This window comes from Pan paniscus, chromosome 3 (genome assembly GCF_029289425.2).
Source record: "Pan paniscus chromosome 3, NHGRI_mPanPan1-v2.0_pri, whole genome shotgun sequence".
Classification (NCBI taxonomy): domain Eukaryota; kingdom Metazoa; phylum Chordata; class Mammalia; order Primates; family Hominidae; genus Pan; species Pan paniscus.
Window position 1 is genome coordinate 45,443,264 of NC_073252.2, and position 14,821 is coordinate 45,458,084.

The window sequence follows — 14,821 nt, forward strand, 5'->3', positions numbered from 1 at the left end:
TTCTAATATGGTTATCCCTTACAAAGTAAAAAAAAAAAGAAAAATTCATATTACATTTACTAGATACAACTAAACTAGTGGTTTTCAGACTGCAGGCTATGACCCAAGGGTAGTAAAATCCATTGAATAAGTTACATGTAGCATTTTTTGTTCAATAACATAGAACAGCATCAAATAGAAAAGAAATCAGAGGGTATTACACAGTAATGGGAAGAATTGTTTCATAACATTTTTGCAGCAGTTAAAATATACATTTGTGTGTCTTGGAATGTGGTATACAATGTATTTCTTCCTGTGTCATAGTGTCAAAAAGTTGGGGAAACATTGTTCTTTCTACAACAATATGTAACATTTCATACATTAATCTGGACAAAAGCTTAGGTTTACTTTGCTTTTATAAATTTTATAATTCATATTACTAAAGTATACAATGAAGGGTAATATAATTAGCTGAAATTTTGTGGTCATCACACATTTTTAAATGTTGCACAAATATAAAATGGTAATGGATTGTGGAGTTTTAGACAATAATCTTAAACTCAGTTAAAAGAAAAAAAAATACTGGCCTGGTGCCATGTTTCACGCCTGTAATCCCAGCACTTTGGGAGGTCAAAGTGGGCAGACTGCTTGAGCCCAGGAGTTCAAGACCAGCCTGGGCAACGTGGTAAAACCCCATCTTATTTAAAAAATGAAAGAAAGAAAAGAAAAAAGAAAAAAAATACCTATTTCTGTCTGGCATTTGAAAAATAGGGAACAGACACTATGGAGTTTTATAAGGTGTTCTAATACCAGAAAAAGCAATGTGACATGGTAAATAGATCATAGACTTCAGAATCTGAGTCCAAGGCAAGAATCCCAGGTCTATATCTTACTAGCTCTGTAGCCTTCAATAATTAACCTCTCAGCCTTGGTTTTCTTATACTTCACAAGGTTTTAAGGGTGGATACACATTAAATACATAGAACTATACCTCGGATATTAGGTGGCCTTTTTGACCACCTAATACCATAGCTGGAAAACTTACAAAAAGCCAAATTTATTACATGGACAAGGATAACCTCAAAGCCTATCTTGTGCACTAAGATATACTCATCTTCATCCAATCATACCTTGAAGATAAACCAGATAGAGCTTTTTTGAGAATCTCAGGGGTTCTATCTGAGGATGGTGGAATTTCCGGAATATCAGAATCTGTTCTGGAATCCAAATCTCCATATCTGTCATCAATATCTGTTTCCTAAAATTAAAAAGACAAATTACTTTGCAAAATCATGTTTAAAAAAGCACAGGCTGGCCAATACATTCATTTATTGCTCAGTGTGTCAAATCTCAGTTACATAATTTGAAACAAAGAAACTACTATTTATCTTGAAAATCTTAGCACTGCTATACTTCTTTGTTAGGAAAGTTCGACTATCTTCGCTAAAATCTACTACTAATAATACAAAGGATAACTTTAAACAAAAGACACAAAAGAAGCTCCCATATTTTCTAAATCAGAAATATACCCCTAAAATCAGATATGTATTGTTTTGCCACTTAACTGGGAGATCACGGTGTTAGTTCCATGTAGATTCTGATCAGCTGTTGAGTCCCTTTTTAAATTTGATTTCAATTAAAGCATCAACAATAAGAGTAATATCTTACACAAGTGTAGCATTTCACATATATTTGTAAACATTTCAACTTCCATCATTTTTATTAGATCCTCAAGAGAGAATCCCAATTGAAGCAGGTCAAATGGACCTCATCTCTATTTTACTGGTAGGTAAACTATGATCAACAGCATTTGGTGATGAGATTTTTAAAGAAGTTATTTAAAACACAAACCGACTTCTGAGTGCATGTACAGGAGCTGCGTGAGTATGATGGAGATGGCAGGGAGCTCTAGGCCTTTCAACAAAGGTGGTCACTGCAGAATTTCCAGGGATAGGGTGATCAATGCAATTTTCAAAACAGAAATGTCATCTAATGCTCAGTTTTAAAGTTGTTCATTCTGCTGTAAGTCTCCACTGCCATGTTCTTTCCTCTTCTACAACCTCTGCCGCCTCAGGCCCTACCCTTTTCATCCTACCCTGGCAACCTTCAGTTATGAGTGGTGAACACACAGAAACCTTGGGAGAATGGCTTACAGAGGAGGAAACTGGAGTGAGGGTGTTGAACTGGGATAGAGGAAAGAGAATATTCCCTGGAGGCAAATACAAATAGAGCATTGAGCAGGATATCAAGCCTGAAATAATCCTAGGAATAAAAGCACCCAACAATTCAGAATGTTGAGGATTCTCAATCCAAACTCAGCCCTTATTAGCTCCAAAACATTGGCAAATGTCATCACCCCTTTGAACTGTTTCTTCATCCCTAAAATGAAGCATTTAGTATAATGCCAAGGACTTAGTAAATTCAAATAAGCAGTAAGATAATATTATGATTGAATCAAGTCTTCTAATTGCTCATTAGGAGGCTCACCAAATATAATGTTAGTCTTCGGGAGTATTTTCAGTTTTCATAAAGCACTAATAAACTTTAGTTTACTCACTTTTTAAGTACACAATTACGAAATTAAATGTGTCAACGTACCCTAAATTACAAATGAGAAATAGAAATGTCAAATTCCCACTGTGACACCGAGAGTCAGTTGGCCCTGAAGCTGCTTAAATAGAGAGCGATGGTAACTAATAAACAACCAGATAGAACATCCCTTCAGAAAATGGCAGGGCACCTGCCGTCAGTCTGGTAAGCTACAGAGCTTGGACATCTAGAACAAGGGAAACACATCAGTTTTTTTTTTCTTTTCCCTGCCATTTTCTTTTCACCTTTAATAACCCAGAGTATTGACAGGGGTGGTGTGAGGGGTAGTGGGGTTGGTGACTAACGGAAGTGGTTCTCCAGGGCAGTATCACCATCCTACAAAAAGAGCATGAGACTAGGAATCAGGAGTTACCAGCTCTAATTCCACCTCTACTCTAACTAGCAGTGAGACAAATGGCAAATCACTTAATCTGAAGGAAACTCAGGCCTTGGTTTCCTTATTTATAAAATACTAAAACCATTAGACTAGCATTCAAATTGTGCTCCTCAAAATATTAAAGTTCTCTGCAAGCCACTTCAAAGTCCACTTTGCAATAATGGTGATGTGCTGCAACCCTCCCCTCCTCACCCTCAACAAGGCTGTCCTGCTTTTATTTATATTATTTAAGCTTCTGATTTCTATTTTATACCCTTTAGAGAAACACAAAATAAAAACTTAAATTGCACCAGGAGTCTATTTCATTCAGTAATTAAAGAATACAAGATAATTTCTAAATAGTGGCATTTTGGAGCAACGCTACTCAACTATGAGAATGAGCAGCAGAGGCCCTTGTTTTACTGTATTTAATGCATAGACTCTGTTGCAAAGATGCTAGACTTGAAAAGGAAAATAAGAGTGTGAATGGAGATCAGGGAAAAGAAGGAAGTACTATAATACTTTTAATGATCAAATAGAGCCATGCGGCACTGTGCATGTTGAATGAAGGTATGTATGTATGTATGTATGTATGTATGCATGTATGTATTTATTTATTTGAGATGGAGTCTCACTCTGCCACCCAGGCTGGAGTGCAGTGGTGTAATCTCAGCTCACTGCAGCCTCTGCCTCCCAGGTTCCAGCGATTCTCCTGCCTCAGCCTCCCGTGTTGCTGGGATTACAGGTATGCCCCACCAGGCCCGGCTAATTTTTGTATTTTTAGTAAAGATGGGGTTTCACCATGTTGGCCAGGCTAGTCTCGAACTCCTGACCTCAGGTGATCTGCCCGCCCTGACCTCCCAAAGTGCTGGGATTACAGGGGTGAGCCACCGTACCTGAATGAAGGCATTTAAAATGTTTACAAGAACCTAAAAATTCGTAGCTGCTTCTTCTCCAGGTCATAATTTAAAGATAATGATCCTCAACTTTCTATCTTGGGCCTGTGTTCTCCCACCACCACGTGATCTCATGGACCCCATACACGGATGACTCCCCGTAAACTTATGTCTCCAGCTTCCAACATGCCATCTCCAGGTGGTTTTCCACTGGCATCATTTGAAATTCAACAGAAGCAATGGACTTCTCTCTCTTCCACATCAAAATGCTGCCTCCTTCTGTAATTCCTTCTTTGGAGAAGATACTACCTACCGCCAATCCAGTTAACCAATTCCTCAGGTCAGAAACTTAGGCATCACCTTAACACTTGACATCTGCCTCCTTTAACCAAAACATTCAGTCGGCACCAAGTCTGTCATTTGTCTTTCCCTCCATGTCTTTTTCTTTTGCCCCCCCTTTTTTTTTTTTTTTTTGAGACAGGGTCTTACTCTGTCACCTAGGCTGGAGTGCAGTGGCGTGATCTTGGCTCATGGCAACCTCAGACTCCTGGGCTCAAGCCATCCTTCCACCTCAGCCTCCTGAGTAGCCGGGACTACAGGCATGCACCACCACACCTGGCTAATTTTTTTTGGCATTTTTCATAGAAATGGTGTATCACCATGTTTCCCAGGCTGGTCTTGAACTCCTGGGCTCAAGCAATCCACCTGCCTTGGCCTCCCAAAGTGCTGGGATTACAGGTGTGGGCCACCATGCCCAGCCTCCCTCCATTTCCATTCTCATTCACTGCTGCAAGCCTTGCTGAGCATCACCTTCTTCTGTAAACATCCCAGAAGGCATTTTTGAAGAAATTTTTCTAAAATGTCTATGAAAATGCAAAGAACATAGAAGAGCCAAACAAGTTTGGAAAAAGAATAAAGTTGAAGGACTTATATTACCTGTTTTCAAGAGTTCTTATAAAGCTACTGTAATCAAGACAATGTGGTATTGACAAAATAGACAAAATGATCAATGGAAAAGAATAGTCCATAAATAAACCTACATACATATGGTCAACAGATTGACAACAAAGTTGCAAAGGTAATTCAACACATGGTACTGGCACAATTTTAACAAAAAACCTTGATCCATACCTCACACCACAGATAAAAATTAAATCAAAACAGATCAGACATTTATATAAAGCTATAAATCTTACATAAACTCTCTGGGACCTTGGTTAGGCAAAAATTTCTTAGTATGATAACAAAATTATTATCCGCCAAAAAAATGATAAATATAACTTCACCAAATTAGAATTTTCTTTTCTCAAAAGATACTAAGAGAATGAGAAGACAAGTCACAGAACGAAACATATTTTCAAATCACATATCTAACAAAGGACTTGTAATCTGGAATACATAAAGAACTCTCAAAATTCGACAAGGAATCAATAAATGAACAAAATATTTGGACAGACGTTTCAGGGGCAATGCACAGATGGTAAATAAACATATGAAAATATGTTCAACATTATTAGTCATTAAGGCAATGCAAGTCAAAATCACAATGTGATTCTACCATACATGTATCAGAATGGGTGAAATTTTAAAATTGAACAACCAAATGTTGGAGAAAATCTGGAGGAACTGAAAGGCTTGCGCACTGCCGGTGAGAATGTAAAACAGTACAACCAGTTTGGAAAACAGTATCACAGTTTTTTTTAAAATTACATATACAACCAACAACTGACCCAGCCATTTCACTCCTAGGTATTTACCCAAGATAAACTGAAGTGTAGATACAAGCAAAGACTTGTGCACAAATGTTCATGGTAGCTTTACTTGCAATAGCTCCAAACTAGGGACAACTCAAATAGCCAACAGGGAAATGGACAAATTATGTTACTTTCATACAGTGGAATATTCTCTTGTGATAAAAACAAGTGAACAATTGATACAGGGATGAATCTCAAAATAATTATGCTGAGTAAAAGAAGCCAGACAAAATGTACATGTAATACGTATATATATATACACACATGTATATGTATATATATACACACACGTATATGTATATATATATACACACACACGTATTATATTATTCCATTTATATAAAATTCCAGAAAATGCAAACTCATCTATAGTGCCAGAAAGCAGATTAGTAGGTGTCTAAGGATGAGGGAAGAACTACAAAAAGGGGCAAACTTTTAGTGGTGATAGATTAGCTCATTATCTTGATTATAATGATGGCTTCATAGGCATATATATATATATGTCAAAATTTGCCAAATTATATTTACTATGGAATGAATGTTTCTGTCCCTGCCAAAAAACAAATTATACAATGAAGTGCAATTTTCCAATGTAATGTTATCTGGAGGTAACCTTTGTAAGATAATGAAGTCAATTAGGTAATTAGGGTGGAGACTCACAAATGGGTTTGGTGCCCTTATAAAGAGGCACAAGAAATAATCTCTCCACCACGGGAGGACACAGCAAGTTATCTGTCTGCAAAGGGCTCCCAGCAGGAACCAAATTGGCCAGCATGTTTATCTTGAATGTCCAGCCTCCAGATTTATAAGAAATCAATTCCTGTTGTTTAGGCTACAGTATTTTCATTATAACATCTTGAGCTAAGATAGCACTTTAAGTGTACTCAATTTAGTGAGTATCATTTATAGTTCATGGGGACTCTTAAAGAGCAGTCCAGGAAAGAGAACTGAGGTGCTTCCCAATACTGAGGACAAAAAGGACAAGAACAAGGACAAGGGGCTCAGGGAACAAAGGATACAGTTCATCAAGAGGATGATTCCATCATTACACACTGTACACAGGTTTCAAAATATGACACTGTACTCCATAAACATATACAACTATTATGTCAGTTGAAGTAAAAAAGAGCTGGGCGCAGTGGCAAGCAGCTATTTCCAGCTATTCAGGAAGCTGAGGTAGGAGGGCCTCTTGAGCCCAGAAGCTAGAAATCACCCTGGGCAACATAGCAAGATCCCACCTGAAAATAAATTAATTAAAATAAGAATCAAAATTTTAAAAATAGATGATGGCTCCAAAAGGAAGTCTCTAAACAAATGAAGGTAAAGTAGTGGTTAAAAATGCAACAAAGGATAATATATTAAATCACTCATACTTTTCATCTCTTTTACAACTGGCCCCTTAAAAAGTGAGTATACATATGTAACAAACCTGCACGTTGTGCACATGTACCCTAAAAGTATAATAATAATAAAATTTAAAAAAAAAAAGAAAAAGAAAAAAAGTGAGTTAGAAAACCAGGGTCAGCTCTTCCGTCAAGAATCCCTTGATGTGGACACTGATCCCTGTAGCTCAGTTCAGCATTAAGATTTGCAATTAAGCCAAAGGAAACCCACAGAGACATAGAGCTCCACACCTGAAAGGAGGCAGCCTTTTAAAAATCTTGAAACTAAACAGTTTTACTTGAAAGAACATGAGGCTGTGCTCCTGATTTCAACATTTTCTGTCTGTTTCTTCAAGGTTTTCTTTTTCTTTTTTTGGAGATGGAGTCTCGCTCTGTCACCCAGGCTGGAGTGCAGTGGCGCCATCTCGGCTCACTGCAAGCTCCGCCTCCCGGGTTCAGGCCATTCTCCTGCCTCAGCCTCCCGAGTAGCTGGGACTACAGGCGCCCGCCACCACGCCCGGCTAATTTTTTGTATTTTTAGTAGAGACGGGGTTTCACTGTTTTAGCCAGGATGGTCTCGATCTCCTGACCTCGTGATCTGCCCACCTCGGCCTCCCAAAGTGCTGGGATTACAGGCATGAGCCACCGCACCCGGCCTTCTTCATGGTTTTCATACAGGCATGGATTCCTTCTCTTTCTCCCAGGAGTGGAAGTGAAGAGAAGGAACTGCTTTCTATCTGTGCTGGGGAGAAGGACTAAACTGATTTAATTCCTAGTGAGTCAGCAGTTTGGTGAACGAAGAGTGAGGAAGCTCAAGACCTCTACAATGATAGAGAATGGTCAAGGGACTTAGTAACACTGTTTTGTTTCTTTTGAGGCAGGGTCACCCAGGTTGGAGTGCAGTGCACTATCATGACTCACTACAGCCTCACCGTCCCAGGCTCAAGTGATCCTCCCACCTCAGCCACTCAAGCAGCTGGGACTACAGGTGGAGCCACCACACCTGGCTAATTTTTTGTTATTTTTTGTAGGGACAGGGTCTCCCTATGTTGCCCAGGCTGGTCTCAAACTCCTGGACTCAAGCGATCCTCCCACCTTGGCCTCCCAAAGTGCTGGGATTACAGGTGTGAGCCACTGCTCCCACAACACTGTATTTTATAGACAGAAATCTGGTTACCTCATTCATCAGCTCTGTGGTCCTATCCTACACTAATTAATGATAATTGATAAAGCCTCCTTATTTTTTTTTAATTTGAACTGCAAAGGGAAAGACTCGTCCCCAAATCTTTCTCCGCAGCCCTGTTCTATTCCCCACTGAAGGAAGGAGGTGACTGGTTGGTCCAGTGTACCATTTTACTAATCCAATCAGGAGTTACACTTTGTGGTGGATCCCAATGCTTGGATAAGAGAAAACCAAATGTGTCTCAACATAACATAAAATGCCTGAGTAAAAGGCAAACCTGATTACATCATCCACCTACCTCCTCATCACAGGGTATAAACCCAGCCTCCTCTTACTCTCCAGCCAGGGCTTTGGCCACACCCACCCAGCCACTCCAGGCTCTGCAGAACTAAAGCTTCTGCGCTCCCCACAGTGTGAAGAGTCTTAGCCTCTCAATATTGTGCTACGGTATTCTTCTATTTATAACTTACGCTCTTCCTCTTTGAGCCTGGCTTTGCCTGACTGGTGCCTATTTATCTTTAAGGTATCAGCCTAGATGTAATTTCTAGAAAACTCTTCTTCAGGGAGCCTGTCAAGGGCAAAATAATGCTTCCCTCCCCACTCCCCCCAGCAAGATATTCACGTCTTAATCCCAGAACATGTGAAGATGTTGGTACAATTCAAGGGAGAATTAAGGAAGTGGGCAGGATTAAGTTTGCTAATCAACTGATCTTGACGTGGTGAGCTTATCCTGGATTATACAGGTGAGTCTAATATAATCACAAGGGTCCTTATAAGTAGAAGACTGGAGGATCAGAGTCAGAGAAGAGATGACAGAAGCAGAGGTATAGTGATGCTGGTTTTGAGCAAGGAGTAAGAGGCCACCAGCCAAGGCATGCTGTTAGCCTCTAGAAGCTAGAAAAGGCAAGGAAACAGATTTTCCCCTGCAGCCTGCAGAAGGAACATGGTCCTATCGGGACATCTTCACTTTAGCCTAGGGAGACCCATTTTGGACTTCTGAGCTCCAGAACTGTAAGGTAAGTTTACATTATTTTAAGACACTAAGTTTTTAGTGATTTGTTTTAGCAGCAATCAGAAGCTAGGGGAGCTCCTCAGCCCATTTTGTGCAACTCTTCACATGCCAACATTTGTATGACATGTTTTGATTGCCTGTTCACCCAGCAGTCTCACCCACCATGGCCATTCCTGCAACCAGGAGCTTGGTGAGTATGTGCTGAGAGAATTATGACTGTCATCTCTCTATCCCCAAATGGAATCGGGCCAAGTCTTCCAAGCTACAGTATTGCTGCTCTGTTTTTTGCCATTCCTAAGATGCTATCTACAATATTCAAATCTTACTTAATTTTAAGGCCCATTTTAAGACTTTCCTAGATGTTTGGCTCCTTCTGATCTTTCTCCAGTGATATCTCATTCTATTATACATTAAGATCATACTATTTTGTATGGTTTCATTTATGTAAGTCTTAAATTCCAAATTAAGAATAAAGATCACTAGAAGAAAAAAACTCCATGGAATTACACAAAAGAACAGAGAAAATTAAGGAGTTTCACTCAAAATCTGAATTATTACTGCCATCCCAAACTTGTTTTTTACCTGAGATCTTATTAATGATTGGTCCTCACAGGTACATCACTTTTTCAGGGCTAAGATAAATAATGCCTCCAGCTTTTCTGCCTTGCCTTCATTTAGAGTGAAAAACAAGTACGGTTGGCCCCCTCACATTTGTGGGTTCCATATTCGTGAATTTAACCAGCCTCAGATGAAAAATATTCAAAGGGGAAAAAAAGGTGGTTGCATCTGTACTAAACACATAGATTTTTTTCTTGTCATTATTCTCTAAACAATACAGCATACTATATTGTACAACTACAGTATGCAACTATTTATGTAGAATTTACATTGTATGAGGTATTATAAATAATTGAGAAATAAAAATAAAAGCCCAAGCCCTCCCAGCTGACTGAACAAACCCCTTCTTGGCCAAAGGGACACCAGAGAAACTTCGGAAACTGAGTTTCAGCCACGATAGGACAGGAGGTTGGACATGCCTCAGTATGCCCCTTCCTTATTAACCTTTAGCCAGAATTCTTTCCTAAGGAGTAAGCAGAAACCAGCTCCAGAAAACAAGAAACAGAGTACCCTTTCTTTTATCACCTTTAGCCAGTCATCTGAGGCTGCTACTGGACTCTCCCTCTTTGCAGCTTTGATATGACAGCTTGCCAGTTTCACAATGCACCCCTTTCCTAAAAACTGACCATCACCAGACTGATTTTGGCCACCTCTTGGATGATGTGCATTGAGGGTTTTCATATCCTGTGCTTCACCTTTGAGAGCACTTTGGGAGCCCGAGGCAGAAGGACTGCTTGAGCCAAGGAGTTTGAGACCAGACTGGACAACATAGGGAAACCCCATCTCTACAAAAAAAATGTAAAAATTAGCTGGGCATGGTGGTGCATGCCTGTGGTCCCAGGAACTCGGGAGGCTGAGGTGGGAGGATCACTTGAGCTTGGGAAGTTGAGCCTGCAGTGAGCCATGACCCATAGATATGGAGAGCCAACTATGTATATATGGCAAGATAAAGCAAATTTAGCCATCTCTTAATAACTGTTAAGTCCTAGGTATGCTGATGATCATTGTACTAACCTTTTAACATTTTGATATTATTAAAAAGTTACAATTAAAAAGTAGGGAAAACTTTAATATTGAGACTCAGGACATATTACCCTAAAATATGACTATAGAGAACTAGAATATGCCACCCCAAAATATACTTCTTTGGTATATTTCAAGATTATAATTCTGAGAAACTGCAGACACATTAGTAGCTCTGAAATGCAGTTATTTTGTAAAAAAATGTATATCTATAAAGGAAATCTACATTAGTAAAGTATTTGTATAAGGAAGACAGCTGCTCTGAGACAATTTTTATTACCTGAGAGACTATCCGCATAACAAGACAGCCTTTATTCACCATGCATTTCCTCCCCTTACCCTCCCAGAACTTGCGTGGCCAGCACCCCTTAGAAGCTGAATAGGTTCCTTTCAGTATCTCAGGGTGCTATATAAACTTCAAAAATCTGACCCTTCTTTCCTGTTTTGTTTTGCACATATGTAATTAAACAAGAGAAAAATGGTTTTTCTCTTGTCTTATGTCAATTTAATTTGTAGCCCAGCCAAGAAACCTAGAAGGGTTTTCACTCCCCTACACTAAATAATATATTGATTGAGGTGAAAAAAGAAAAACAGCTCTGAGCTGACCCAGCTATGTGAGGTATGTAAAATTTATCAGGCCCCAGAGTATGGGACTTCAGTCACACCCCCACACCCGTGCCTGGGAGCAATTACTTAAAGGCATTTTGTTTCAGACTCGCTGCCTCACCCCTTATCTTCCTGGAATTTATGATGCAAAGAACAATGTGTAGCCAATCAATAGTTTATTTTAATCTAAATTCTTGTTAAACAATTTAGGATCTGCCTTTTCTTTTTTCCTTAAAAACCCATTTGTAGGCCAGCACGGTGGCTCATGCCTGTAATCCCAGCACTTTGGGAGGCCGAGGTGGGTGGATCACTTGAGGTCAGGAGTTCGAGACCAGCTTGGCCAACATAGTGAAACCCCGTCTCTACGAAAATACAAAAATTAGTCAGGCGTAGTGGAGAGCGCCTGTAATACCAGCTACTCAGGAGGCTGAGGCAGGAGAATCGCTTGAATCTGGGAGACAGAGGTTGCAGTGAGCCAAGATTGTGCCACTGCACTCCAGCTTGGGTGACAGAGCAAGACTCTATCTAAACGAGGAAAAAAAAAAAAAAAAAAAACCTTGTAACTGCTGCTAATCAGAGTGTATACTCAGGGCAACTTGAATCTAAGCTCCAGAGTGGCCATCCTCAAGCTTTGAGCTCAAATAATCATACATTTGAAATTCATTATTAAAGGTGACAGAGGATGCAAACATATGTTGTAAACCTATCAAGACAAAGAAGGAATACCTCTGAGAGGATAAGTCACCCAGATCGCTAGCTAGTATCCTTATCTTCTTGTATACTTTGTACACCTTTTTGTACCAACCTCGCATTTATTAAAAGCAGTATACATTATTACAAATGGGACTACTACAAGCAGAATTCCAGGGGGCACTATCTACATTGAACTCTACATGAATAGTGTCCCATAGAATTGTTCGAAGCCTCAACTCTGAGACGGTTCAAGTACAAGCATAGTACGTAGATGAAAAAATAAAAAGCACAACCTTGAAAGACGAGTCTAATTTGGTTTCCTGAATCTGGATTTTTATATATTGAGATAAAATGTGAACTTCCAGATGGGCTTAATAAATATTCATTGACCCACGGACAGCCCCATATTGTTTGTGAAATGACCTGCTTGGGACTGGAAGGTAGCAGTGAGCCACAACTTAACTGTCAAGATGTCTGATCCCACCTGGGTCACCCAGGTGATGAAGTCAGATTGGCTACATCAGCCTTGCAGAAAGCTCTTAAATAGTTGGCCATGGGTTCCGGCAAATAAAGGGAACTACAACCATAGCCAGGAAGCAGAAAAGCAACACTGCTTTCTTAGCTGCGTTGTTTGCAAAAAGCAGCTATAAATTTCCATAGATAAGAGTCCACTCTGGACTGGACTCTTTTTTCTCCCATCCTGTGCCTTTCAATTTCGTATTTTAAAAGTTTAAAATCTTGACAGTTCTGAGAAAGTCTTAAGCAAACAAACATTCAATGACATGACCTGAAAAATATCTTTCACCTCATTTTGAGGATAAGAAAATAAGTAAATACTTACATAATAAACTTGGTGTATCTCAGGGATGATCAAAAACCAATTGGTTGGCTGGGCACAGTGGCTCACGCCCGTAATCCCAGCACTTTGGGAGGCCAAGACAGGTGGATTACTTGAGGTCAGGAGTTCAAGACCAGCCCGGCCAACATGGTGAAACCCCATCTCTACTAAAAATACAAAAATTAGCTAGGCTTTTGTGCTGCATGCCTGTAATCCCAGCTACTTGGGAGGCTGAGGTGGGAGAGTTGCTTGAAACGGGGAGCGGGGGAGGCGAAGCTTGTAGTGACCCAAGATCGTGCCACTGCACTCCAGCCTGGGTGACAGAGTGAGACTCTGCCTCAAAAAAAAAAAAAAAAAAAAAAAAAAATTGGTCATTAATGAAATTACTTCCTCTCCATTTCTAGAGTTGTTTCAAAATGTGATGTCATTCTCATTAAATAAGTTCTGAAACATTTCTCAACCAAATAAAGTATAAACAGCTATAAAATGAAATAAAAGCTAATGATTTCTTGTAATTGATCATAAGTAAGCGATGAAACACTTGAAGTGCTGTTTTAAATCTAGGCGCCTGAAATCACCCAATGACAGGCTTTCAGCTAAAAATTTCTAATCCACTGCCAACATTTCATAGATTCAAAAAGACCAAATTAGTCCAAAATCACACAAGGTAGTAACAAAGTAAAAATTTTCTTAATGTTTTAAATTGATTTTATACATTTAGGACCACACATCTGATTTCTCCTTTACATTTTTTAATTAGAAAATTTAAGGTAAATCCTGGCTCTAAATAGCATGATTCTGAGCAGGGCATTTAGGCTGTCAAATTCCAATTTTCTCATATGTAAACTAAACCTATCTCCCTTGCCTATATAATTGTTAAAAGACTAAAATTGATATTAAGTATAAGCAAGTATTTTGCAAATTATAAATTATTTTGCACTAAAAAATTAGTTTATATCATTATTCCATGCAGGGAAAGTCCATAATTCAAGAGATTAATATATTCTACAATCAGTTGTTGAGCAACAAACTAATCCTGACACCACCTCTTTTCTCAAAGAGTATAAAAAAGCCACAAAAAAGTAACATTCAAGCAGTGTCTTGCTTATAATAGGCACTCAACAAGCATTTACTGAATGCACAGAACCAAACCAAGCCTCAAGAAATATGTTTATAATTTCTTAAATGACCTATGTTCTTTACACTGAAATAAAATCTGTATTTTTGGAAAAGACATCCCCAAATATAAAATGGTTAAAGGAAAACAAACATGCCAAACCCCTGTATTTATCTGTGTTATCTGGGAAGAAATGTGAGAGTCTATTTTACAAAAATGAAATTCATAAACACATAAAGAATACTCATACTACATGTGTATATATCTTAATTTTTCTTCATACTTTTCCAGAGGACATTAAATTGTCCCACTTTTCCCCAGTATATTTTGACAAACAAAATATTGTTTGTGTTAAAAAGGAAAAGAAACTTTTATTTTGAAGAATATGAGTCTCATTAAATTATCAGGCCCCGAGAGGCATTTAAAATGTGTCAGCAGTCATGTCTCTCACTGTTTGAGCTAAACAATTACCTCTTCGAGCCACTTGCTATGTTGGCTCTGGACTGATACCATGTAGCCATAAAATACCATATACTAGACATTGTAACTCATACCTTACATTTTAAAACTGAATAGCCAATCATTCATCAATATTATCTCTGTAAGACAATGAGAATTCCTGTTAAACAACTTTGTACCAGCCCATTCCCTGTTCCTTTTTGCCTTTAAAAACTTGCTTATAACAAAGGCCAACCAAGGCACTCCCCCAGGCAACTTGGAAGTATGTCCCAGGCAGTGTACTCACTTTGGCTCAA

General features: G+C 39.0%; 1 protein-coding gene across 2 annotated transcripts in view; it reads right to left on the reverse strand.

Annotated features, from left to right (window-relative positions):
• Positions 1-14,821, reverse strand: part of CDS1 (CDP-diacylglycerol synthase 1) — an 88,140-nt gene that overhangs the window by 65,569 nt on the left and 7,750 nt on the right. For both annotated transcript variants that reach the window (XM_003832240.5, XM_008957627.4), the window contains exon 2: positions 1,110-1,237. In XM_003832240.5, coding sequence (XP_003832288.1) covers positions 1,110-1,237 — 128 coding nt within the window. The remainder of the gene's footprint in view (positions 1-1,109; positions 1,238-14,821) is intronic.